This window comes from Cervus canadensis, chromosome 13 (genome assembly GCF_019320065.1).
Source record: "Cervus canadensis isolate Bull #8, Minnesota chromosome 13, ASM1932006v1, whole genome shotgun sequence".
NCBI lineage: Eukaryota > Metazoa > Chordata > Mammalia > Artiodactyla > Cervidae > Cervus > Cervus canadensis.
In genome coordinates this window covers 21,576,407-21,602,897 of record NC_057398.1, presented here as the reverse complement: position 1 = coordinate 21,602,897, position 26,491 = coordinate 21,576,407, and the positions used below count along the sequence as shown (strand labels likewise).

The 26,491-nt window shown below is 44.2% G+C and overlaps 2 protein-coding genes across 3 annotated transcripts in view; one reads left to right on the top strand and one right to left on the bottom strand.

Annotated features, from left to right (window-relative positions):
• ASTN1 (astrotactin 1) overlaps positions 1-6,458 on the bottom strand; it is a 345,625-nt gene extending 339,167 nt beyond the window's left edge. Inside the window, exon 1 of one of the 2 annotated variants that reach the window (XM_043486036.1) lies at positions 5,879-6,458. In XM_043486036.1, coding sequence (XP_043341971.1) covers positions 5,879-6,161 — 283 coding nt within the window. In that variant the 5' untranslated portion in view covers positions 6,162-6,458. The remainder of the gene's footprint in view (positions 1-5,878) is intronic. The other variant, XM_043486035.1, reaches the window with a different exon arrangement.
• A 7,467-nt stretch (positions 6,459-13,925) lies between these two features.
• The window catches only part of BRINP2 (BMP/retinoic acid inducible neural specific 2), a 119,380-nt gene continuing 106,814 nt past the window's right edge, over positions 13,926-26,491 (top strand). Inside the window, exon 1 of the mRNA XM_043484621.1 lies at positions 13,926-14,050. The gene's annotated coding sequence lies outside the window, so the exon portion shown is untranslated. The remainder of the gene's footprint in view (positions 14,051-26,491) is intronic.

Here is a 26,491-nt window from a genome sequence, read left to right as displayed (position 1 = left end):
TTGCTGGGTCATGAAGCATGTACATTTTTAACTTTACTATGTAATATATACCAAATTGTTTTACAAAAGTCATCATGTCAATTCAGACTGCCATCAGGAACAATTTAATTTTTCCAAATTTTGTTCCTTGGAAACTTGGAGATCAACAGAGGCACTTTGTTTTTTTCTCTCAGTCTTTAAAGTGTATATGATTTAAAAAATATTAACTATATTTATAATATTTATAGTGACAGTAATGATAGATGGAAAGTTTTGGTATATTAAAATTTACCATAGGCTTTAACTTGTCCTTGGAGATTAACTTGCTCAAAATAGAGCTTTTTCTGCTATCTGTGTACATGTATTTGAACTTGGTATAAAAGTGAAGAAATAAAGACTTGGCATATTCCTGCTGAAAAGGTGCCAAGTTCTGTTCTTGTAAACTGGCCTTAATCTGAGAAACTACTAAACTTTAGGTTTTGATTACATCCCTTAAAAAGAAAGTATAAAATATATGTATATAAATGCATATATATATATACATATATATATATATATATATTCTGTAAAAGAAGACCTCAATCTTGCCTTCAAAGATATATAAAGAAATTAAGCTTGTATTTTACTTTTCTTTCAAAAACTTGAATTCAGACCAGCTCAGTATATCTAGAAGAGCATTTGAAGCACTGTAAAATTCATCACTCTTGCATTCAAAATTCCTTTGATGTAAAATCCACAGTTCTATAGAGAAACAGTAAATAGTAACCCTCTCAATACCACAAATTAGTGCATTCTGCTAGCATGAGTTATATGAGTGCTGAATTCCCTACCTTAGGATTGCTACCAGTCACCCTGTTTTAGATGGGGCTGCCTCTCTATATGAATGTGTTTGCTGTTTACCTAGGCAGCTCACTGTAGCAGAGACCAAAAAGAAGGAAAAGGAACAAATTTCTAAGTTTCTTCTTGAGTGTGAAGATGGACGGATGTGTGAAAAAATAGTGGGATACTTCCTATTAGGCAAAGCTCAAAGGTAAGTAGAAAACTATGTCTGATGTTATATTTGAAGCTAATCAAAAAGCTCAGTAACTGCTATTCAGGCAGCATCACTGAGCTCTGACGTGAATTCTATGCACAAGATCACCCGCTACAAACTTCAATGGCCTTGGTCAAGAAGCCGAAAGCACAGTGCCTTCTGGATGGCTCCATTTCACAGTGGAACCTGCTCTCTGGGCTTCCCAGTTTATATTTCTGTGGGGCCTTTCTCAGAAGAGCACAGAACATGTTCTCTTAATCCCTACCTACCCTACCGTGTTCATCATGACTGTGGATGCCATCACATGCCGTACAACATGACTACTCAGACCTGGAAACTATGAATGAAGCAAGAATTCCCCAATTCTGCTTAGGTAAGTATACCTACTTAGATAAACACTTCTTGATGAAGTTCACCCTCTTCAGCATTAAGGCTTATGTGAGAAATCACTCAATGGACAAGGATATTCAAAAGGTATTTACATAGAAGCCACAAAGGACTCCGTTATACATACTGAATATATTTTCCTACTCTATCCATTGCCAGGGCTCCTTTTATTCAACCATGAAAAAGAATAGATTTTTAAAACTTTTAAGACATATGAAATAGTAACTATGAGAAAGACTTAAATGCATATTGACCTGAGTTCGAGTTACGGATCCATCAGTTATTAGCTATGTGACCCTGAGTAAGCTACTTAACCTCTCCATCCTTTCCTTTTTCTCCACTATGGAAGAAGCAGAAAGTCCTCCCGAGTTGACACCAGATCTGTCTTCAAAGCCTGTTCTTTTAACCACCATACTGGCCTGCTCCAGACACTTTAAATAGCACCTTGCATGCAGGAATTCACTACATCTCTGCAGGCTGATTGATTTATCTTCAGGCATACCTTCTTCAATCAAAAGCCATGACAGTTAAAGCGAAACTCCCAGGCACAAGAGAAACAGCTTTCTTCACTAAGTTTTACACACAGTCAATAGCTGGGTCTAAAACAGAGGAGCATCCCTTTCAAATAGTAATGAGACTGATAAATGTGTTCTGTACACATCACAGAAAACCACACTTCAGCACAGAAGCCATACTTCAGGTTAACCAGTTGTCTCAAAATCAGATATGCCTCCAAAGCTGGAAAGTCTACTGTTTTGAAAGATGGGATGCAAGATTTTAGTTAAGATATGAAATTTTAATTGGCTAGTTCAGCAAAATTTTATAGTCTCCTGAGAGGATAATAAGACTTCTGTATCTAAATATCTTGAATTAGGAATTGCAGTTATTTTGCATATTATAGAAAGTTTACAACACTTCTGAAAACAGGGGTTTAGATGACCTAAGAGGTGCCGGATAGGTGCCATAAAAAAGAGGTGCGGCCATAGTACAACCAATATCCCTAGGAAGTATGGCAATCTAGAGATGGCGTGGCTTGACTAAGAACATTCAAATTCAAAACTATGTGTAGTCAAACAAAACACATCTGAAAGTTACATATGGCCCTTTCACCAGAGAATTCAGGGAAACAGGAGATAATGCCACCCCCTTCACTGTCCCTCAGAGTTATCCTGCAAGAAAACTGACAACAGTTTTGATGGCTGAGACAGCTTCTCCAAGTCAGGCGTCACTGCTTCCTACATCAAGTCAACCCTCCCCTGCCTGGCTTTTAAGCCACAGGCCACATCCCACTCTCAGAGCCAGAAACAGTCGTCTGTACTCTCAGACCACCAGGCTAATCTCCATACTATGCCATATGCATGCTAGTCCCACACTCATTCCTACCACCATTCCTGGCTTATCCTTTCCATGACCTCAAATGGCTTCACCATTTCTAGGCCAAACCAAATTTAACCTATCTTTAATTTTGTTCATTTGTGTGTTTGTGTGTGTGTGTGTGTGTGCGTGCATGTGCTTTTTTTTAATCCATGCAAAGAGTACAGAAGAGGGATGAATGAACCCAAACTACTTTGGTGGGGGTAGGGAAGGCGTCATAGAAAGGTGACATGTGAGCAGAGCATAGAAGGAAGAAGTCTGCCAAGTGGAGGAGAGGGGAGAGCATGTGTAGAGTCCTGAGAGCCAGAGCAGGCTTGCCGAGATAAGAGGCTGGAGAAGGCTATGGTCGAAGACCCTTGATGCCTCAATGAAGTGATAGGACTTGATCCTGGAGACAGAAGGCCCCTAGTCAAGCCCATAACTTCCATGGAGTCTACTCTTGCCATGCAAGTGTCTTCTTCCTCGGAATTCCTACAGCCTTGAAGAACCTTTAAGAACCACATAATCAGGTGTTATTACTCTCAGCTCTCAGGGCAGGAACCTTTTATTTTTATTTTTTTTAACTTCTATATCCTAACAGCACCTAAGAGTACTTAGCAAGTAAATGCTCAGTAAATTCCCAGAACTGACTGATTCAAATTCTTCTAGGGGATGGATTAAACAAACCAGGTTCTAGAGACAGGAGTAGGGAAAACTCTGTAAATCAAGGTCACTACAGACCTTACTATTGACCATGAGTGACAGGATCCAGGACTACAAAAATGAAGTTCAAAAGCAACCACGCTTGACTTCCATGAACTTGGACTCCTCTCCTTTTGTCCCCTGCTTTGGCCCACTGCCCCAGCTGAGATTCACTCCTACTTCCCCTGGGAATTCAGAGCCAAAAGGGGAGGTACCAGCATACCTCTGGCTCTGAACATACCCCCAGTGACTGGGAGGGCAGAGGACAATCAATGCATTTAGCAAATGCATCTGCCCCTGAAATGAGAGTGTGTGTCTGCTCCTATGTGTCAATGCCAAGTTGCAGGAGGTTACCATAGCAACTCCAGCAGGATGCTGCAGTGGGCAGCTTTGCACAGAGGTGCAGAAAACCCATTCTTTAACATGTTGGCTTTGGCTGTGCACATTGGATCCAAGCAGGCACATCATGGCTTCAGGCCCTGCCTTTGCGATTCTGCAAAAAAGGAAGTGGAATGTTGAATACCTGCTCATCCAATCTTCCTTTCTCATGTACCGCACATGTCCCTTCTCATGCACAGTGAACACTGCATGTAGAGCCCCAAAATAGGCTCTTTAGAAACATAATTCCCTACACCCGTTCTTACACTGGATGAACAGATTGTGTACTTGCACATCAGCATGACTTCCAACACACAATTTACATCCACCAAAGAACCCAGCAATTGTACATTTTAATGAACAGCGTATCTACAATGTCAGCATTCCCAGCCAGCCCCCAGTTTTTATTGTTATTTGTACATTTCTAATGCAAAAATAAACACCATCAAGAGTATAGGTTGGGTTTAATGAGGTCTACCGAGCTGTACTCCGGGAACTATAAACCAACTTTTCAAAGGACCAGGCAGCTTTTGAAATTGTTTTTCCATAGAGACTGGAGAGTGGGGGTTTACTCATCCACTTCTTAATGTTTCATGTCTCATAAGGAAAGAGCATGAAAGGGATGTGAAATACCATTCCATTTGTGGTTCTAACCTACATACAGCCATCAGGAAGCCATGTCCCTACAAAGTGAACTTTAGTTGGTAGGGCAGTCAAATGGATGGGACAGCTTCCTGGACAGTTTCACTCCTTTCCCTTGGATCCAGAAATTTATTGGTGGCTGTCTATTAATTCTCTCCTTGGCAAAATAAGAATGGTGGTTTATAGCAGCACTAAAGAAATGGATGGTGTGGCTGGCCTGCACAGCAGGGTGAGGTGGATCTGCTCAGGGAGAAGTGAAGGAAATTTTGGATAACAAAGTCACATGCACCTGTGGTACTCTGCAAGCTGCAGATGCAGGACTACAGAATCTTTGCAGCTCAGTAGTGAAAAAAGAGGAGTGGACTAGAGGTAATGTAGAAGTTCTACTATCTGAAGGAGTTTTGTGGCCTAAGAAAATTAAAATAGGATACCAAGGGAGAGATGTAAACAAACAAAGGAAGGAGGGCTTCTTGACCAGGGAAGCCATTCTTTGTGCAGGAATGCCTGTGTCTATCTCTCTAATGGAGCTTGAGAACAAAGATGCCAATGTTAACAGACCACAGTCTGGATGATTTCTTTATTCAAGGAGTTGGAGATTTGGAGGTGTCTGTTACACGAAAGCATGGAGGTAGGACAGATTGGACACCAGGGGTGTAAGAAACTTGTGTTCTGAAGGAAGGCCAGAGAGTGTCAGCTGCCTGTGTGTGCTCAGTCCTGTCTGACTCTTTGCGACCCCATGGACTGTAGCCCGCCAGGCTCCTCGGTCCATGGGATTCTCCAGGCAAGAGTACTGGAGTGGGTTGCCATGTCCTCCTCCAGGGGATCTTCCCAACCCAGGGATGGAACCCAGGGTCAGCAGCCTAGTGACAGATAAAGAGCTCTCACTGAGAGAATTCCGGAGAATCAACCCATCTGCTCTGCAGAGGCCTGGCTAGGTGAGCACTGGGTGCCTATTTTTAACTGTCCCCAGGAGATGATTGCAGGGGGGGAGGGGGAGGTCCAGGGGGCTTGAAGCCAAGAACTGAGCTTGTGGCCTGGGAGCAGGAAAAAGGCTTCTGGGAGTTGAGCTGGGAGCAGCCAAGAAGTGCTCCGGTGCGTGTGCTTATGAATGAAAGCCGGGGACGGTTTCAGAGGGACTCCGGCAACCTGTTCCTTGGGGGCCAAGGCAGCGCAGGGGAGGTGGGAGGCCCAGCATCCGGGTCGGATTCGGGGGAGAAGTCAGGTGCACTGAAGCGCCCGCCTGCAGGTCGGCGAGGAGAATGGTCTGGGTACGGGGCGGATCCAGGGAGGTAGGGTGGGGGAGGGGAGGTAGTCGGCGAGTGGGTGTGGAGAGCGAGCCGGAGTGGGGGGGCTGGGGGCGCCGGGCCAGCGCCTCGGGCCGCCTCGACCTCCCCCGGGACTCACCCAGCACGAAGTAGGGCAGCTCGGTGTTCTCCAGGTCGTCCACCACGACCATTTCTCCCGGGAAGTCGTTGCGTACGGAGAAGAGGAGCTTGGGTTCGGAGGCCGAGGGGCTGTGCATGATGTTCAGGTCGTTCTCGCGCAGGAAGGGCAGCGCCGACACCGTGATGCTCTTGAGCTTGCACTCCAACTCCTTGGAAGGATCCCCGTCGCCGGCGGCCGTGGCCAGCACCGCCGCCGGCCCCCAGCAGCAGGCGAGCAGGGCGCAGAGCCCGGCTAAAGCCATCTTGAGCCCCGGCCGCCTTCCTCCCAGCGCTGCGAAGGTGGGGGAGGCAGCGAGCGGGGAGGGAGCGAGCGAGCGAGCGAGCGAGCGCGGGAGGCGGGGGAGGTTGGGGAGGGGATGCGGAGCCGGGAAAGCCCGGGTCCCCCGGACCGAGATGCCGCTGGCCTGGTGCAGGGCTAAGGAGAGCCCGCGCGCTCTTTGTTTCCCGGAGCTGCTTATCTGGGGAAGGCAAGAGGGGAGGTGGGGGGGAAGTGGGGAGAGAAGAAAGGAGAAGGAAGGACGTCGGAGGAAAGAGGAAGGGAGCTGAAGATTCTGGGGAACCAGGTCAGCCCCCAGCGGGCAGCCGGTGCTGCCGCCTTTCTCCTTTGCATCCCCCCAGCAGGAGCACGCTCTTGGCTATTAACTACCTGCACAGCATTTTTTTTTTTCCCAACCGTTTTTCCAATGCAAAATCTTCCCTCCCGCATTATCTTCCTGATGGCTTGGGAAGGGCGCGCGCACACACCCCTTAAAATGTGCTTCCTCAGAGCAAGTGATGGGGGTCTCTAGATGCAAATACTCCCCCAGTTGTTTTGTAGATATAGGTGGTTCCATTCTTGTCTTTTTTTACCCACTAAAATTGGATTTTTATATTGGATAAGCGTGTGCTGGAATAAATGCACGTGTGTGTTATTACTCAGCACTAACGGTGCAGAAATATGTTTAGAGGGAATATTTTGTATGTACATATATATGACAAATAATAAGGTCAGTGTATTGCATACAGTTAAGCAGGGAATTAGAACTTTTATTTGCAGTTTCTCTCTCCCTTTTCCCTTTCATTTCTGTTACCAATCTTATCTATGGTGAGCAATATAAAGATCATTTGGAGCTGGCTATAATTGATAGAAAACATAGAGCTAGCTCAAAGAATTGTTGAGCCTTTAGTTATAGAGAATCCAGTAAACGGAACAGAGCTGGAAGAAAATGTGAGAAAAACAAAGTTTCTAGACATCCTTAACAACTGTAAAAGGAATAAAAAAATCTCCTTGGTCATGGGCCAGGTCAAACCCAGCCCAGTCAAGAGTAGAACAGGGTAGATAATGAAAACACCACTAACAACAAAAACCCTTGAAAGTTTTGTTTCCATTAGTGCTGGACAGTAATGCCTTAAGCCTCAACAAAATGATGATAGTGTGCAATAAACTGGTAGAAAAGTGATTTTTGTATGTGCCAGTATCTGATGATTAACTGAACTTTCTCTTACAGGATAACCTTTAACTCATTTTAGAAGTTTGCCGAAACTAACACAGCATTGTAAATGAACTATACTTCAATTAAAAAAAAAAAAGTTTGCTCTTAAACATTTATTCAATGCTGACTTAAATACTAGGTGCTGTAAGACTATGTTATAAATAATTTCTAATCTCTGGGAATTTAATGCACCACCATTTTCAAAGAGGATTTCCACTTTAGAACAATTTCTCATTCTACCTAGTGTCAATTTATTGGCATCTGTGAATATATGTCCTTTAACAGAAACAACAACAACAGAAAAGCTTTTGCCGTATGTTTGACAATGTTACTCTAGTTGATGAATGGGAATAAAGAAAATGAGTCATATATTTAAGGTCACATTTAAGGAGTGAAAGTCTTGCTTATAAGAAAAGAGATAAAGACTTTATAACAGTTTGGTTTTTTTTTTTTTTTTAACATATCTGAGAACTATTACCATGTAGCGTTGCAAATTACTACAAAAAGCATTTATCAGCTAATGACTTTTTAAAACTCATCTTCATAGGAGATACTGAGATAAAGACCCCATGGTGTCTCTTTTGCCTACTCTCTCTAGCATAAAAACCAGTATTAACTTTGTTACTCAAGGTTTCCCATTGAAAAATTAGAGTGTTAACAAGAAAATACACTTGGTCTTAGAATGTGAGAAATACCATGAAACTACCAGATCATCTATTAGTCCAGTTTCTCATTTGACAGATAAGGAAGTTGAGGACAGTGAAATAGTGAAGCGGTTTGCATGCTTGCATGTGGTTAGTCGCTTCTGCTGCTGCTACTGCTAAGTCGCTTCAGTCGCTTCAGTCGTGTTGTACTCATTCGACCCCATAGACTGCAGCCCACCAGGCTCCTCTGTCCCTGGGATTCTCCAGGCAAGAATCCTGGAGTGGGTTGCCATTTCCTTCTCCAATACATGCATGCATGCTAAGTCGCTTCAGTCCTGTCCAACTCTGTGCGACCCCATGGGTGGCAGCCCACCAGGCTGCTCTGTCCGTGGGATTCTCACTCAAGATCAATCTGCCAAGCAGGAGTGAGGGAGTGAAGACCACAAACAAGATTTCGCCTAGGGCTCTTTCCACTACACAGTTATGGAACATCTAGGTACACCCATGGATACTTTTTGGACTTTAATGGCTCCCAGTAATTCATTCAGTAAACATTTGCATACCTACCATATGCTGTGCATTAGACTAAGCAGGGCAGATTCTAGGAAAAATACTCTTCTTGCTTTTGAGTAGCATATAATCTATTATTGTTTTGAAATCTTTCTTCCTCATTTTCTTAAGTGTATTGAGTCATTTTAGAAAACCCAAGTGAACCATTTGATTTTCTGATAAGTCAATATTGACTTTACTTTGCCTATCTATAGTTTTTACATGATTACATTTTTACATACTTTCTCATTCACAGTCACAAGAAAAAGGGTACATGGATTAAATGTCCATTTAGAAGAGGACGACAGAGGATGAGATGGTTAGATAGCATTACTGACTCAGTGGATATGAATTTGAGCAAGCTCCAGGACATAGGGAAGGGCAGGGAAGCCTGGCGTGCTGCAGTCCATGGGGTCACAAAGAGTCGGACACGGCTGAGTGACTGAACAGCAACAAATTGAGTTGGAAAGATTTGGAATTTGTGCAAGGGTCGAGCAAGAGGACTATGCAAATAAAAAGAGATAGTATATTGCCAGGGCAGTGGATTCCTGTAAATATGCATACACTGTCATGTGGCCTTTTCTTAGGGAAGTAAACACCTAGAGATGGGGAGAAGTTGAAGTTCACAGCAACTAGATCTTCTCTTCTGTACGATGTTTTACTTTTAAATGGGACTGGGAGAAGTTTGTATACATCTAAATAACTACCTTTGTATACAGGCAACATGATGTAGTGAAGCAATAGACCTGAAGTCAAGTCTCAACTCAATAATTTGCTTATTTGGAGGTGAGCCTGGAACATTATTATTTTAGCATATTAATAACAGATATGTTTATTATTACATATCCATCAGTGCAGCTTTTAATACCACTTTAAACATGCATATCACCCTAGAGACAAATCAGTTTGAACCTGGACTATTCTTATCTTCATTGTCCCCCTCAATAAAATGGGGCCACTGATCTCTGCCCAGCCCACAGGCCACAGATTATATAAGTACAAATACTTATATTGACTAAGACACTATAAAATAGCAGGTTCTGTCATCTCCAATCCTGACTTTCTTCCTGAGGTCCAGCTTCCACATTCCAGCTCCAATGGCCTTGCTCCCTGATTCATAATAGCTTTTGAATGATTCTCCTGCTTTTAAACTCTTTTTCTACACAGCTACCAGGTTGATCTTCATGATACTCTTGCTCTCCTCATGCCATTCTAAAGTTTTTCTTTTCCCACAGGATAAAGTTCAAACACCTTAGTTTGGAAATTCAAAAACTCTTCCAAATTTCATACTATTTATTATCTTAGATGTTTTGCTTATTACACTGTCCCATTCCCATTCCCCCACGACAGGCAAACACGTCCCCACCAAATTAAAGCCCGCAATTCATTTTTACTCCTCCCACGCCATTCTGCCCATCCCTCCTCAGTATTCTCCAGATTGTCTCTTATTTGCAGACGAATCTCAGCCCTTAGCTATGAAGTGAGACTTTCTATCAAGTGAGAATTTCCATCACTCCCTTTACCCATAGGTCCCTTCACAGAGCCCTTATGCACACGTGCGCGCACACACACAACCTTAGAAGGTCAGTGGCCATTTCCCAACATAGTGTCTTACATTTTTATTAGCAAAATAGAACATTTTTATTAGCAAAACAGAAACAATAACGCATGCTTTTTAGAATAGGTGTGAGAAGGAAATGAGAATGTGTATATAAAGGATATAACATTTTAGACAGTTGGTGCTCATGAATGATAGCCTTTGCCACTCTTCAATTATTTCAGAAAGAAAATAGGCTTCAGAACATTTTTCATGAGTTTTTTTTCCCGTGCAGTAACCAAAAGCAAATAAAGTGACTAATACTCTTTGACATATACCCAGGATAAACGATATGTCCACCAAAAGAATGTACAAGAACATTAATTGCATGTTTACTCATGTAAAAGAAAAATGGGAACAACTCAAATATGCATCAATAGGAGAATGAATAAACAGCATGCAGTCGTGTGATGGAATACTACACAGAAATAAAAAATAATGTGCAACAATGTGGATGAATTTTGCAGACATAAGGGAATGAAACCAGACACAAAAGAGCATATCCTCTAAGATACAATATTTATGAAATTCACGACCAGGAAACATTACTCTTTGATGCTGGAAGTCAGAATAGCGGTTATCTCTGCAGGGAGGGGAGTTTAGACTGAGAATGTCAGGACAAGCTTCTTGGAAATGCTGTGGGTAGTGGTCACATGGATGCATGTATAGGCAAAAATATATCAAACTGTACACTTGTGGACTTTGTAATATCTAGTTCAGTTCAGTTGCTCAGCCATGTCTGACTCTTTGCAACCCCATGGACTGCAGCATGCCAGGCCTCCTTGTCCATCACCAACTTCTAGAGCTTGCTCAAACTCATATCCATCGAGTCAGTGATGCCATCCAACCATCTCATCCTCTATCGTCCCCTTCTCCTCCTGCCTTCAATCTTTCCCAGTATCAGGGTCTTTTCCAATGAGTCAGCTCTTCTCATCAGGTGGCCAAAGTATTGGAACTTTAGCTTCAGCATCAGTCCTTCCAATGAACATTGAGGACTGATTTCCTTTAAGATGGACTGGTTTGATATCCTTGTAGCCCAAGGGACTCTCAAGAGTCTTCTCCAACACCACAGTTCAAAAGCATCAGTTCTTCAGTGTTCAGCTTTCTTTGTGGTCTAGTAATGTCTAGTATACCTTGCTAAGCTATTTTTTACATGGCTTTGGACCCTATAGGAGAAGAAAGCAGATGCAATTTTTTTCTTTTTACAAGTTGTTTTCTTGTCTCCCAACTCTATACCCTCTTTCCTTCTTCTTTAGAGGCTTTGGAGATTTTAACTTTCCTTCCCTCAAGATTGGTAGTCATTTGTTCAACTTCTCCTTTCCTTTACCCACTCCTTTCTACTCTTTTATCAGAATCTCCATATTTAGTGTCTTTTCACCAGGGAAAGTTCAGGGGGCCTATGTCTCTAGGAAGCACAGGAGTAAATAACTTAGCAGTTGGACAGTAACAGATTTAGACTTTCACTGGTCCACTTCCATGTTTTATCCTGGGAACTGCTCTCTGACATGTTTTGTAGCTTAGGCAAAAAGATACCTACAATACGGAAGAGGGAAGGTCAAAGCTATAAAAGATGCAGAGGAGGGAGTAGAGGTGAAAGAGATGAGTGGAGCTAAGGGGTATATATGGGAAGAATATTTCTCATTTTCTCCATTCACTCAGAACATCTGCTTCCTGGTGCTTTTTAGATAATCCTGGTATATACTACTTCAACATTCATTAAACCTCTGCATGCTTTTCTTTTTTCTGCTTCTTTATGAAAATAATCCTTAATGTTGCTCTCCATTTTTAAATGAAACTAAATCGAAACACGTCTCTCCCTTTCTGACTTCATATTTTCCTCTCCATATTTCCCCCATCACACAAATTAGTGTGAACCCCTCACATCCCTTTGCCAGCTCCAACCCCCAGCTCTTCTGTTGAATTGGATTCTTTCTTCAACTATTACGTGCCCATGCTCTGCCAAAATTCAATGCAGTATGCTAGTTAGCTGGAAATATTAATTCAGTTTTGCACCCTCATTAGGACATTTAGAACTATATTTCATATTTTGTGATTCAAAGTTAATATTTTTTTCCTTTACTCTTTCCTTCCCACCCCCATCTCTCTCTCTCTCTTTCATTCTTCCTTTTTCTCTCTCTTCTCTCAATTCATAGGCTCAGCAACAGCACCTGCTTCACAGAAACACAGAAACAAGGGTGTTCCTGTTCTGACTTCTCTAGTCTTCCTTTAAAAACCAAGTGGAGATTCCCTCTTCCTGACACACACTAAAGTGAATGGAGGCAGGCAGAAGGAAAACACCACAGGCAAAACAGTTCACTTTGGGGGAAGCAGGACATTTTTTCCTCTTAATGTCGCTCCAGAAACCTGAAGTTCTTTTCTTTGCGTTTGTCTTCACAATCCTGGTTTAGGGACATAATGTTTCTTGATGTAGCTGTTCAGAGTCTCTAGATCTCTTTCTCTATTTGCTCACCGAGTTCTTGCTGTCTTTTGCCTCTCTTTCCTTGATCTATGATGTGTGTACATGTATGTGAGAGAGGGAGAAAATACACTGAGATAAATACCTCACCTGGGGAGTGATTTCTAATTAAGTAATTCAGGACCATGACCAAGAGGCTAAAATGCACAAAACAACCAAATAAAACCTCAAATTAGAAGGAAAATGGCTCAAATGGGTCCCTACCTCTGCGAGTTCTAGTTAAGCAAGCAAACAAAATGGTCTGGGACAAATGATTATGGAAACTCAGAAGAACAGAAGAAAATGTAATTAGCTTCCAAGCTTCTTCCTGTTCCTCAGCCTTCTTCGACTATCCAACTCCCCAGTCATGAATTTATCCAAGGCTCCCTTATCCATACCAAAAAAAAAAAAAAAAAGTCTCTGCTGCAAAGCTGGGAGGATTAACAGAGTTGGTACCCCAGCCAGCCAGCTAACCAAAGAAGACAGCCGGTGAGGCCCCGAGCCCGCCCCAGTCAAGCCTTCCAGCCAATGGGCGCCCGCGGGGAGTGTGGCGCTGCGTCTCATTGGCTGCCCACCTACGTGCATAAGACAGAAAGCGAGAGGCAGGCAGGGGAGCATTGTTATCTTAAGACACTCATCTGGTGTGTGAGTCTGCAGGTGAAACTGCTTAGGTGAAAAGCGCGGAGTCGGAGCGGGCACACGCTGGGCTACAGCCTGGGATGGAATCCGCCCGCCTCGGAAGCTGCCCTGCCCGCGGCTGCTCGGGCAGCGTCTTCGCTGAGCTCGGAGGACACCGTTAGCATCTGCCCGGGAATGTGCACCTGCCGTGCGCCGCGAGCGTCCGGGCAGGTCTGCAGGCAGCCGAGGGAGTGGTGAAGCTGGAGGAACTGTCTCGACCCATGGGCAAGGCAGCAATTCCGGGAGAGAGACAGGGCGAGTGAGTCTCTATAGAGTTGGGAGGAAGGCACGAGCTTGGCTTTCTCTTCGGTGCAGGGATAGAGGACTCCCCGGGTCGGGGGTGGTACTTTCCTTCCCTCTCCACCCACGAGCGCCCCGACCCAGCGTCTGAGCCCCACTTCAAACATGCTGTGGATGCCGGGCATCCTGGCTGCTCAGCTGGAAGAAGGCAGCAGGCAAGTGGTCTGACGGCGGCGCGGCGGCGGCAGCGGCAGCAGCAAAGCGGGGAGCAAGAAGATTTTAAAAGAGACATCCGCTCCCTTTCACACGCTGAGGGGGAGGCATTCACGTTTCCCCCAAATGAGAAGGAGCCACGAGACATCATGAAGTAAAAACTTTGGAAAGCTGCCATTGGAGATGTTGCACAAAAACCTGGAACCTTTCAGGAGTCTCCTCCCAGGCGGTGGAGGTTTGGGGAGCAGCTGATAGAGCAAGGAGGGCTCTTGCAGGACTCAAGGTAACAGTGCAGGGGGGTTGGTGGTTTTTCTCCACCCCCCTTTTTACTTCTTTTTGGTGTGTCTCTTGGTAAGGGGATGCTTCTGCTCCCCTACAGTCCTCTTGCCCTGGTGCCTGGCAGTTGCAGGCAGAGGGAATGATCCCCGTCGCCTCTTAGTTTCTGTCTTGTGGAGCTGAGCAGTGGACTTTGGGGTTTAGCTTGAGACCGTCCTGTTATTGCCTCCTGGTGTTGCTGGCTGTCACTCGACTTGGGCATTCTGCCTGACCTATATTGCTTTTGCTTGGTTTAAGTCCTCAAAGTTAGTGCAACTCCCATTAGCTTCAGAAAACCTGTCAGGCTGCATAATTGCAGAAGATGACAAGGACTTCTGCCTGCCCAGTGGATGCTGGATTGGACTGTACATGGTTCCCTATGTTTGGGACGGACCCCCAAGAGCTGAGGTCGGCATACATGATCCACATGTTCACAGATATCCACACGTTCCTAGAGCTCTATTCACATGTCCATAGAGCTCCCTGGCATGTCTGTAGAGGCCTGTCTCTTTCTCCCACGCACATGCAGCCAGGAAAAAATAAAGATTGAAGAGTGAACCCTGTGGGTTGCAAATAGTCTCCCTAGGGTGGCAGCAGGAACCCCACTGATTGAGTTGAACCTGCTAGCTTGCTGGGGACACTGGGGAGAGAATTGCTATGCTGGAAGGAGGGGCATGCTGAGATTATCTGGCCATCTTTCTGGGTACACATCTAATGCTGCCTATGGTGTGTGTGTGTTTGTGTGTGTGTGTGTGTGTGCCTGTTCACAGCTGTATGAAGGAAGCAGGCTGCCTGTAGAAGCAGCATGCATGTGCAACTCCCTGCCCAGGCCCCAAATGCCTGGGGTGTTCCTGCCTAGTAGGAACATGAACTTGGGAGCTGCTCTTCCAGCCCAGAGGAGTTTTCTGCTCACCAAGCAGTCCCTCTGCATGGTACATATTTATCCAGGGTATATAGACCTAAGCCAAATATTAACTAATAATCAAGCTAATGCACTGTAACGTGATTGAACAGACCCCTCCGTAAAGAACTGTGTGTCTGCTCTTCCTTGCTCTGGGAGTCAGGTGCCCTGAGCAAAAGCAAATGTTTTTGTTAAAAGGAGAGCAATTATAACAGGCCAGGCTTCTAGCTGGGCAATCTGAGCCTCATCCAGCAGGGACAATGATCTGTCAGCATAGAGCCATCAGGAGAATAAAAGGTATATTGTAAATCAAGTATTTCTGCCTCAGTCTTCTCCAGACATGTGCATGGCGAAGAGATTCTCTTTCTGACCATGCTTCCTAGAATACGTGCAATTGCCAGTGTTAACCAAGAAGCTAAAGTATTTTACAAAATCCCCTGGGGGGCAGTCTGATGACATCAGACAACAGCAAAGTGATTCTGGAGTTTGTGTGTTTTCCCTCTTGGTTTCACACAGTTATGTGTATGTTATTTGTTGAAGGCAGGACCCTCTGGAGTTCCCTTCCATCCAAAATAAGTTGCTTTGCAGCACTGGGGGCATGACCAAGCACTGCTTTCACAATGATCCTGAAATTTTCCATCACAGCTGCTGCTACACATATATGTGTGTGTGTGTGTGTGTGTGTGTGTATACCTTCTTTTTATCTTCTGACTACTTGCCTACTGTGGGCAAAAATGCATGCTTTGTTCCTTCAAGGTGGGATATGTTTTGAGTTGGTAGAGAGCCTGGATACTATGAAATGTTTGAGGAAGAAGCAAATATCAGACCATGGTTTTCCCGGCTGGAGGGCAGCTGGCACCAAAGGGTTTAACAGCTGTTCTGCAGCTATGGAGAAGACAGTAGCATCCCAGACTCTTGCTTCTCACTCCTCCCCCAAAATGGGGCTGGCTTTGTCTCCCAGAATGGAGTGATGTGTGCTGCAGTGTGGCCATAAGAAAGGAGGAAAGGAGGGATGGGCTGGGGAGTGAGGAGGGTTCCTGCTCTGTTAGCATTGGGCCAGACTCAGGGATGGGGGACGTCTTCCCCCATTTAGGCCCTTAAGATCATCCTCTGGGTTTTCCCTTCTGGCCTTCTAACAGGTTGTTTACTGAGCAAGACCAGAGGGCAAAGAACATCCCTGCGTCATCAACTCCTTCTGATCCCCTTTCCCAAGACACAGGCTGGCCACTGGGGATCCTCGCACAAAAACCATCCCCTCTGAGACGGTGCTCCAAAATCCCTCCCCAGCTCACAAACAAGAAGTAATCTGGAGGGACTGGGGACATCTGTGTGGGCACTTTCTGCTGAGTGGGATGCTTAGTGTTGAGGGTTCCCGGTTAGTGTTTTGTTTTCTCCACTGTGCAGACTATTTTTGGTGATTCAACTCTTTCTCTTAAATAATAAGACCTTGTGTATACATTTTACAATGGCATACTTTTCCAAAGGGCTAGAGATATTTTAGGGAGTTCATCTAATTAATCTTCACTTGCCTTATGGTCTCATTTATCGTTGATTACCCTAAGAAGTAGAGCTAGAATGAGTTTAGCCTCCTTCTTGGAAAAAGGAGGGCAGAGGACCTTGGAAAATGAACTAGTTTACTCTGGAACAATTCAGGGAAACTATGGAATGGGGTCTGGATCTCGTCACTTCTAAGTCACCCCCAGGCTCTCCAGATATCTCCTAGGGAATGGTTTAATTGTGGTAGCCATGATTTGACTCAGCTGTTCTGTAATTTGCAGGAATGGGAGGCTGCAGTGACCTAGGGCTTTGCCTCTAGCACTGACCTAAGAGCTATGAGGGATACAAGGTCTTGTAAGACCTTGTCTTTGCCCTCAATGATCTTACATTCTAGTTAGGAAAATAGGCTTACATCTGGGGAAAAGGTAAATGACAACATACATTCTAAACAGCCGTTCAATACGAGAAATTCACAAGGCTGACCTAATTCATCTACAGTCGATTTGTACAGATAACAAGAGCGCTCAGTATTCCAAGGAAGGAAATTCTGAATTGTGCCTTGGGGGATAGAGTGGGATTTGCTTGGAGAGGGAGAGATGGTAAAAAGATCCCAGCTGACAGAGAGGCTCACTGCAGCACAGTTGAGGAAGCTGGAAACTTCAAGGCTTGCATGTTTCCATGGGATTTGCACTAAGCCACTTCTCCACTTGGATCCTGGTAACTGCATACATCTGGGTTAATTACTTGAAGCATAGAGTGGCCTAGAGGAAGCTGCCCTCACATGAGATGGAGGGATTTGGAATGTTGGACATCTCATTAGACACTGAAAATTACCTAAGCCTTCTACCCACCCTCAAGTCTAATGCATATATTATGGGGAAAATAGTGCTCAAGGTCAGAGAGCTTATCAACAGCATATCAAAAATTTTGGAGAAAAGATATTGGTGGGGGGGAAGTAGGCAAATTTCAAGAGAATATGAGAAAATCTTCTCATATTTTTTTTTTTTAGACTGAGAATCTCCTGAGAGAGAGCCTTGATTTCCCTTCATTTCCTGTTTCCCCACCCAAATATCCCTATTGGGGTTTACTTGGAGCTGGCAAAATGCCAAAGCCCTCAGGCATTTAGCACTGAGGAGGAGATTTTCCATCTTAAGATTCTTGAGCGTGCCCATGTACATAACCTCTCATCTTCCCTCCTTTTCCTTTTTAATAAAACATATGCTGTAGCAGTCACCAAGGAGGAGGCCACAGAAGCAAGAGGGTGGGTGCAGTATTGCCCGCAGCTGTACCACGAGGAACTGTGATTGCCCAGCTGAACGGCAGAGGGGGGAGTCAGCCTGCCAGCCAAGGGAGGGCCAAGGGCTGCTTGGCACCCGGAGGTGGCTCCGACCTGACAGCCACACTCATTGGCTCCAGTCATGGGCCTTATTTTCTAGCGAAGGGGTCAAGGCAAACACAGAACTGGTGAAACCCTATTCCTCAGCCTTCACTTGGTTTGAGAACTTCATTCACTCTACCTGTCACTGGTTGCTTGAGTGGCCCCATTCTGACATGGACAAAATTCCAGTGGGGCACTGAGAACGGAATGACTTACCTAAAGTCACTTCATCAAGGCTCTCAGGTCAGAAGGAAAGTCCCCAAGAACCTGGTGGGTGTGTGATCGCTTAGCCCCAGGAGTTCACTCTGAGGACAAGTCCTGAGGGATATGTACTTTCTCTTGAAAATTCTCCCTTAGGCCTTGTTATCACCTTTGTTTCCTATGTTAAGTGACCCTGAGCTGGGTGGTGGGATAGAGGCCCTCTATTTTATTCTCAAGTATCGCCTGCCATGTGTGGGGACTAAGCTAGAGGTCCAGGCCCATGGGTATGTGGTTAGTGACTGGGCCACTAGTCACTAGTGAATGGGCCAAAGCCTCTTCCTTTGGAAGTGAAGAGAGGTGGCCCAGTTGTCCTTCAGCCTGGGGGCTGCAAGGGATGGGTCTCATTTCACCAGCCAGGATGTAGGCTGCTGCCTCTGGAAACTATTGCTCTGCCGTGCAGATGGAAATTAAGTTGAGGAACATCATTACAGTATGGAATTCTCAACAGCCAAATGCCCCATCATTCTTTTCACTGAAGCTCATGTGAAACATAAATATACCTGGAATGCTTCATTAGGTGAAGGGTGGGCAATCTGATACCTCCCAGGACTGAGCTCTGCCCCACACTGTAGACTCATATGGCAGCCACTGGCCACATGTAACTCTTGAACACTTGCAATGAGTGTCGAAAGTGTAAAAATTCACACTGAATTTTGAAGACATGGCTTAAAGGAAAAGAGTGTCAAATACCATGGTTTCTTTTAATATTGATTACACATTAGAATTACACTGTATGTATTGGGTTAAATAAGATATATTATGATTAGTTTCACCCATTTCCCTTTACTTTCTAATGTGGCTATGTGGCTCACATTCTATTACTTTTGGGCAGTGCTGGTCTAGTTTTGCAGAGGAGTGACAGTTAATATGAAGAAAGAACAGAGGCTTGAAACAAGAGGGGCCAGAAACATAAAAAGAGAGAACTTGGATGGAAGGATGGTGAGCAGCCCAGAGAGTGTCGTGTATTTCCAAAATTGAAAATCAAGGAGGGCATAGATATCTTAAGTTGCCTTGTTTGATGGTGACCTTATCAACTGTGACTCAGCCCAGTCTTAAGCATTTGTAGAGCTTTGCCACTCCCAGTTCACATGGAAACAATTCGCAGGTAGGAGGCCTAGGAATTTTATCCTAATATTTTGTGTGTTTCTGCCTGACAGTAGAAATATCCAAGTTAAATATCTTTAGGGTCTCACTCTAAAGTGTGAGGACACAGTAGTTGGGATCAGCTGGATCTGTTTGACTTTCAAATCCCCTTCTTCCTTCTCATGCCTACCATATCATCATCTTTTCTTGGGAGAGTTTTCCTTCAAACAAAATATGTTGATGGTTTGGCAGGGAGAAAGAAAAGTCACTGCTATGTGTTAGCGATTCTTTTGTGGACCTATCAGTAAGAAGAATGGGGAGAAGACATAATTGTTGAATTTTATTTAATAAGTACAGATTTGAACACTAAAGTTCACTCATTGCTATGTTCTTTACTATTATTTGTTGCAATAAGGTTTGGCCACAACTGGAATTCCTCATATTTGCTCAGCATTCTATAGTTTACAAAATGCTTTCTAAGCTTTCTCTCAACCAATTTTCACAGCATCCCTGTGGGGTGGTTAATATCTCAATTCAAATTTTTCCATGATCTGCCCCTAAACTACCTTTATTACTTTATTTTCTGGTCCCTCTCTTTATATGCACTTCATTCAATCTTGCTTAATCAAACTGGTTTACCTACTGTTCTTCATTGTTCACTGTGCAAAGTAGGGATCTTAACTGAATCTCAGTTTTATCATTTATAAAAAAAATAATAATGCTCCATCTCTCAATCTGTTCTAAATATTAAATGAGATGAAATATATAAGAAGCCAAACACAGTTCCAGGCACATGACAAATGTCAACATTCTTTCCAACCAAACATCTTTCACTTTGACAATTGCCAAGATTAAAATGTTCATAGGTGAACACATTATGTACCCATTTCACACACACAATGATTCCTCTCTCCAAATTCCCTGCTTTGGTTAATGGGACAACCAATCCCCCAGGGGCAAAATTAAGAAGTACAGGTTGTCCTGGCCTCTGCTTTCTCTCACACAGCTCCTCCCTTCACCCCCAGTTCAGTTCATTTGCTCAGTCATGTCCGACTCTTTGCAACTCCATGAATTGAAGCATGCCAGGCTTCCCTGTCTATCACCAACTCCCGGAACTTGCTCAAATTCATGTCCATCAAGTTGGTGGACCACAGCCTTATCTAACTCAATGAAACTATGAGCCATGCCATGTAGGGCCACCCAAGGTGGACGGGTCATGGTGAAGAGTTCTGACAAAACATGGTCCACTGGAGAAGGGGAATGGCAAACCACTTCAGTATTCTTGCCTTGAGAACCCCATGAACAGTATGAAAAGGCAAAAAGATATGACACTGAAAGATGAACTCCCCAGCTAGGTAGGTGCCCAATATGCTACTGGAGAAGAGTGCAGAAACAACTCCAGAAAGAATGAAGAGGCAGAGCCAAAGAGAAAACAACATCCAGTTGTGGATGTGTCTGGTGGTGGAAGTAAAGTCTGATGCTGTAAAGAGCAATATTGCGTAGGAACCTGGAATGTTAGGTCCATGAATCAAGGCAAATTGGAAGTGGTCAAACAGAGATGGCAAGAGTGAACATTGACATTTTAGGAATCAGCGAACTAAAATGGGCTGGAATGGGCGAATTTAATTCCTATGACCATTATATCTACTACTGTGGGCAAGAATCCTTTACAAGAAATGGAATAGCCCTCATAGTCAACAAAAAAAGAGTCTGAAATATAGTACGTATGTTCAGTCTCAAAAATGACAGAATCATCTCTTCATTTCAAAGCAAACCATTCAATATCACGGTAATCCAAGTCTATGTCCCAACCAGTAATGCTGAAGAAGCTGAAACTGAACGGTTCTATGAAGACCTACAAGACCTTCTAGAACTAACACACAAGAAAGATGTCATTTTCATCATAGGGGACTGGAATGCAAAAGTAGGAAGTCAAGAGATACCTGGAGTAACAGGCAAATTTGACCTTGGAGTACAGAATGAAGCAGGGCAAAGGCTAATAGAGTTTTGCCAAGAGAACGCACTGGTCATACCAAACACCCTCTTCCAACAACACAAAAGAAAACTATTATTACACATGGACATCACCACATGGTCAATACCAAAATCAGATTGATTATATTCTTTGCCACCAGAGATAGAGAAGCTCTATACAATCAGCAAAAACAAGACTGGGAGCTGACTGTGGCTCAGATCATGAACTCCTTATTGCCAAATTCAGACTTAAGTTGAAGAAAGAAGGGAAAACCACTAGACCATTCAGGTATGACCTACATCAAATCCCTTATGATTATACAGTGAAAGTGACAAACAGATTCAAGGGATTAGATCTGATAGAGGGTCTGAAGAACTATGGATGGAGGTTCGTGACATTGTACAGGAGGCAGTGATTAAGACCATCCCCAAGAAAAAGAAATGCAAAAAGGCAAAATGGTTGTTTGAGGAGGCCTTACAAATAGCTGAGAAAAGAAGTGAAAGGCAAAGGAGAAAAGGGAAGATATACCCATCTGAATCCACCCCCACACCCAATCAGTTTAATCAATTCGGACTTAAGGAGATCTACCTCCTGCCCATCTCTCAAAGCCATCCTCCCCTTCCCCCCTCCTCCAGCCCCTCTCTATCTGGCTCTCACCCCTCTCACCAGGACTCGCCCTGTACTTGGTCTCCCTGTCTCCTTTTTTTAAGGACTAGCCAACCCAGCCTCTCGTTTGGCTGGAGTGATCTTTCGAACTGGTAAATGCCATTATGCTCCTTCCTTTAGTATGGTTCTCCAGTGGCTCCTCACTGCTATCAGGAGAAAAACCCAAGTTTGTTAGCATCACAAAGAGGAGGGCCTTTGCGATCTGGTCCAGCATCGCCTCCATGTCTCTGTTCCCTTCCCCCTTCTCAGTCCAGCTACCTGAACTATAGGCAGTTTCCTCAGTATCCCAAGCTATTAGATGTGCTGCGTTGCTTTTGTGGAGAACTTTTCCTTGCCCTGTGGTCTGTTTCCTGAGGGTTACTGAGCTTTAACACTCCACAAGGATGCTCTCCTTATGGAAGAGACGACTTGCCCAAGACGAGGAATTAACTGCCTCCTCTTCTACACCCCTGAACATCTCACTCAAACTCTGTTTTTGTACGATACCCAGCACACTACAGTGATCTGTTCATATGGCCCTCTCCTGCACTCAGAGGCACGGTTGGGGCTGGAGTTCTAAGATGCATTTGTCAGGAACTACTCATTCAGAATATCATGGGTACTGTATGTGCCAGGTACTCTTCTTAGGCACTGGGAGTTCTGCAGTGAATAACAGATAAAAATCCTGCCATCAAGATACTTACACTCTAGGGGATGATAATCATAATAGTGATTACTATTGACATAGCTGATAATAGTGGTACTTTATGTGTAGTCCTTATCTGTCTTACACAGAAGTTCTTACACTTTAGTAGGACTTATGTGTCAGGCCCTATACTGAAGGATTTACATATATTAACTCATTGCCTTCATGTCATGATTCTATCATTCTCATTTTAATAAATCTTATATTCCCATTTTACAGATGATGAATTGGAAGCCCAGGGAGGTTAAACAATTTGTCCAAAGTTACACAGCTAGTAAGAGGTGGCTGACATTCTAACCCAGTTTAGATACTGAGTCTATATTGCTTATTACTATATATCTGTAAAGAGAAATATGTAGACACAGAAATGAGATATTTTCAGTGCTGATAATGAAGAAAAGCATAAAAATAGAGTACAGTAGGAGAGAGTGATTGAGGTGGTGGTTAGGGAATGTGTCTTTGAGAAGGGAACATTTAAATTGGAAATGAATCTATCAGTTGCATGTGTGTGCGCTAGTGTCTGCCTCTTTGAGACCCCATGGACTGTAGCCCACCAGGCTCCTCCATTCATGGGATTCTCCAGGCAAGAATACTGGAGTGGGGTGCCATGCCCTCCTCCAGGGGATCTTCCTGATCCAGGCATGGAGCCTGTATCTCTTATGTCTCCTGCATTGGCAGGTGGGTTCTTTACCACTAGCACCACCTGGAAATTCCAGGTGGGATAGAATCTTGGGTCTAAAGAAAAGAAATTGTGGACTCAGTAACCAAGTTCTGGTGGCTGTAATGTAATGACCATCCACCACCACTGAAGGTACCAGATTTGGTCCAGGGCTGGGGGAGGGGGGTACAGTGCAAGTGCTAGGAAGCAGAAGATGGCCCCAATATTTGCAGACCTCTCTCCCATCAGTCCATTTGTCCTTCTGGTCTTTGGGGTTAAGACATATCTCATAGGATGACTGATTGGCGGCTCTCCGCAGAGGTAGGAGGTGTGGACACACACTCATACACACACATGTGTGTCCCTGCTCTGCCGAACCACTTGATTTCCTGTCTCTCCTGGGAATGACGTGTCACTCAGAACCTTAGTTAAGTGGCAGGCACAGGCACAGCAAAAAGGCTGGAGAGGCGCCAGTGGCATGAGCGAAAGGGGAAAGGAAAATTATTTTTTAACAAGACAAGAAGTGAATTGGACTGGAGGGAGAAATGGGAATTTGACCAGGGAGGGGTATACAGAGGGCAGTGCTTCTGAGATGCTGACAGTTGACCTGGATGGTAGTCTGTGCTGTAATTTTTCATATATATGTATATATACATACACATATATACACATATACATATATGTTCACATGCGACACTCCACACAGATACACATACATACATATGTATCTTTTCTATAAATATTTCTGGTAAAAAGATTAAAAAAAATAAGTGATTTGGAGAGCAGATAAAACCTGGGAGGGGGCAAGTTCTCACCTATTTAATATACATCTGAAGCATGCTTGATAAACACTGTACTAGGCTTTTTTTGAAACCTATATTTTCTCATTTAATTTTTTACTATAACCTTATGAAGTATCATTCCTGTTTACAGACTGAAATCGGGGAAGGCAAAGCCCAGAGACTCTTGCCCCTGTGCCATGCCCTCTGCTTTCCTCACAGGAAAAGTTCTGAGAGTCAGCAAGGTGGGGAGAAAAGGCTCCTGATTTCGGGGTCGGACAAACTGGGCTTTGATCTAGTCCTGGTCACTCACTAGCTGTGTGACCTTGGATATATTACACAACCTCTCTGAGCTTCAGTTTGCCCATATAGTAAGATGAAGCGGATATCCCCTCATATCATGAAGTACAAACATCATGAAGATTAAAGACGATGTTTGAAAAACATCAGCAATGTACCTGCCACGCAATAGGCATTGAGAAAATGACAGCTACTGGTTTTGTGTCCCTAAGTATTAAATCTCACAAGACATTGACTTCCTTCGAGAACAGAAATGGCATTTAGCTACCATCAGTGAGGGTCAGGTACTAGCTTCAGTATTTGCTATTAGATGCCAGAGCATCCAGAACTGGCTGGCAGCAGTTACCATGTGAAGTGCTCGCCAGGCATCACTCATTTAATCATCTAACAACACTTTGAGAAGGGTTGTTATCTTCTGTTTATAGTTGAAGAAATTTAAGTTCAGGGACATAAAATAACCTGAGGTCACTCAGCTTAGAAGTGGCAGAGCTCAGGTTTGAACTCAGATCTATCAGATCCCAAGGCCCATGCTCTTCGACACTGGACTTTCAATGTGATCATTGTCTTAGGTAGCATGCAGGGGAAAGGGCACGTTTGTGGTCAAGGTCGGGGTAACTGCTTTGAGGACAAGGCTAAATCGGTTAGGAGTGGGATGGAAGCATTGTTAAACCCTCAGGGTATTTCTGGAGCAGGTCAAAAGGTTGGTGCTGCAAAGTTTTAAGTGCAATGCTTTACACATATTGGGTACTTAAGATGTGTGGGCTGAATGTAAGTGCCTCTGCTTCTGAATACAGGTGTATTCCATTTTCAAAAGAGCAGGCTTGCAAAACAAATGAAATAAGAGGTGAGTGTCCTTATGCTTGGAGGAAAGGTTTCCCTGAATTACACAAAGGCATATTGCCAGCATTTTTAACCTTTTTAAAAAGCAGTAGAAGATTAATCAAATAAATCCTTACCCAGAACCCCAATATGTGAAACAGATAAAAGCAGATGTCTTTGACTGGAGCAGGTCTGGGGGCCCGGAGCCTCCCCACCTGTCAGTTCTTTCTTCAACTGCAAGTGATCCTTGAGACACCTCTTTGGGACCTAAAGGCTGTTTAAAAACACGTTGAAAATCACCGTGCTACAGAGCTCCTTTAAAACACTGGGCTTATGATTCATTTACTAAAATTGATTTTAAAATATAAGATCATCATTAATGCTGACACACCTGTGAAGGGAGCCTAGGATGAATCCCTCTTCTTCTCAGTCATGTGTGAAATTCAATACCTATGAACAAATGCCTGTGGTGTGTCAGGCACAGTGCTGGGCACTGAATGTACTAGTCATGCAATCTTTTAGTTATGACCACTTCCCTTGCAATAGATGGGCTTCCCAGGTAAAGAATCTGCCTGCCAATGCAGGAGATGCAAGTTCGATCTCTGGGTCTGGAAGATCCCCTGGAGGAGGAAATGGCAACCCACTCCAGCATTCTTGCCTGGAAAAGAGCCGACAGGCTGCAGTTCATGGGGTGACAGAGTGAAACATGACTGAGTGACTGAGCCTTCACATGCAATAGATGTCACTGTTCCCACTATAAAGATGAAAAAAATGAATACTTAGAGGTTAAGTCAGTTACCCAAGATCTCACAGCTAGAGTGACTAGTGGAGCTGGGATGCAAACCCAAGACACATAATGGGTTAGAGAACCGGAGTCTTGCTGCCAACCCTGCAGCCTGTTCAAGCGTAGATGGGGAAGAATAGTGCCTTTCTCAAAGTTTCTTCCATTTCCCGATGTTCCTCAGTTGTGAGATTTTCAAAAAAAATCTCTGGACTCTCTGGCCTTCAGTGACTCTGCTTTCATAGGACACCCAGGTCTCCCAGGAGCCAGGCTGTGGTCCTCGTCCATTATCTGTCCTTTCCCTCCCTCAGACCCAACCTCAGAGAGGGTCTGGCCATCAGAGTCCAGCCCCAGCAGCAGGGGGGACCCTGCTCTGACCCTCACTCTGAGGGCAGCAGCTGAGTCCGGGCTGAGCCTGCGGCGATTCCCGCTTTGGAGTAGTCAGATAGCTGAGATGGGGCTTCCGGGAAGAGTGCCGGGTGGGGCTGCAGAGGGAAGTCCTTGGAATCCCCTTGAGGTATAAGAATGCTTAAGCACTCAGTGCGGAGTGCGGGGGCAGTTAATTTCTGCCTCCCCCTCACTCCGTGTTCAGCCATTTAGCATATTATAAATGCGCCGACAGGCAG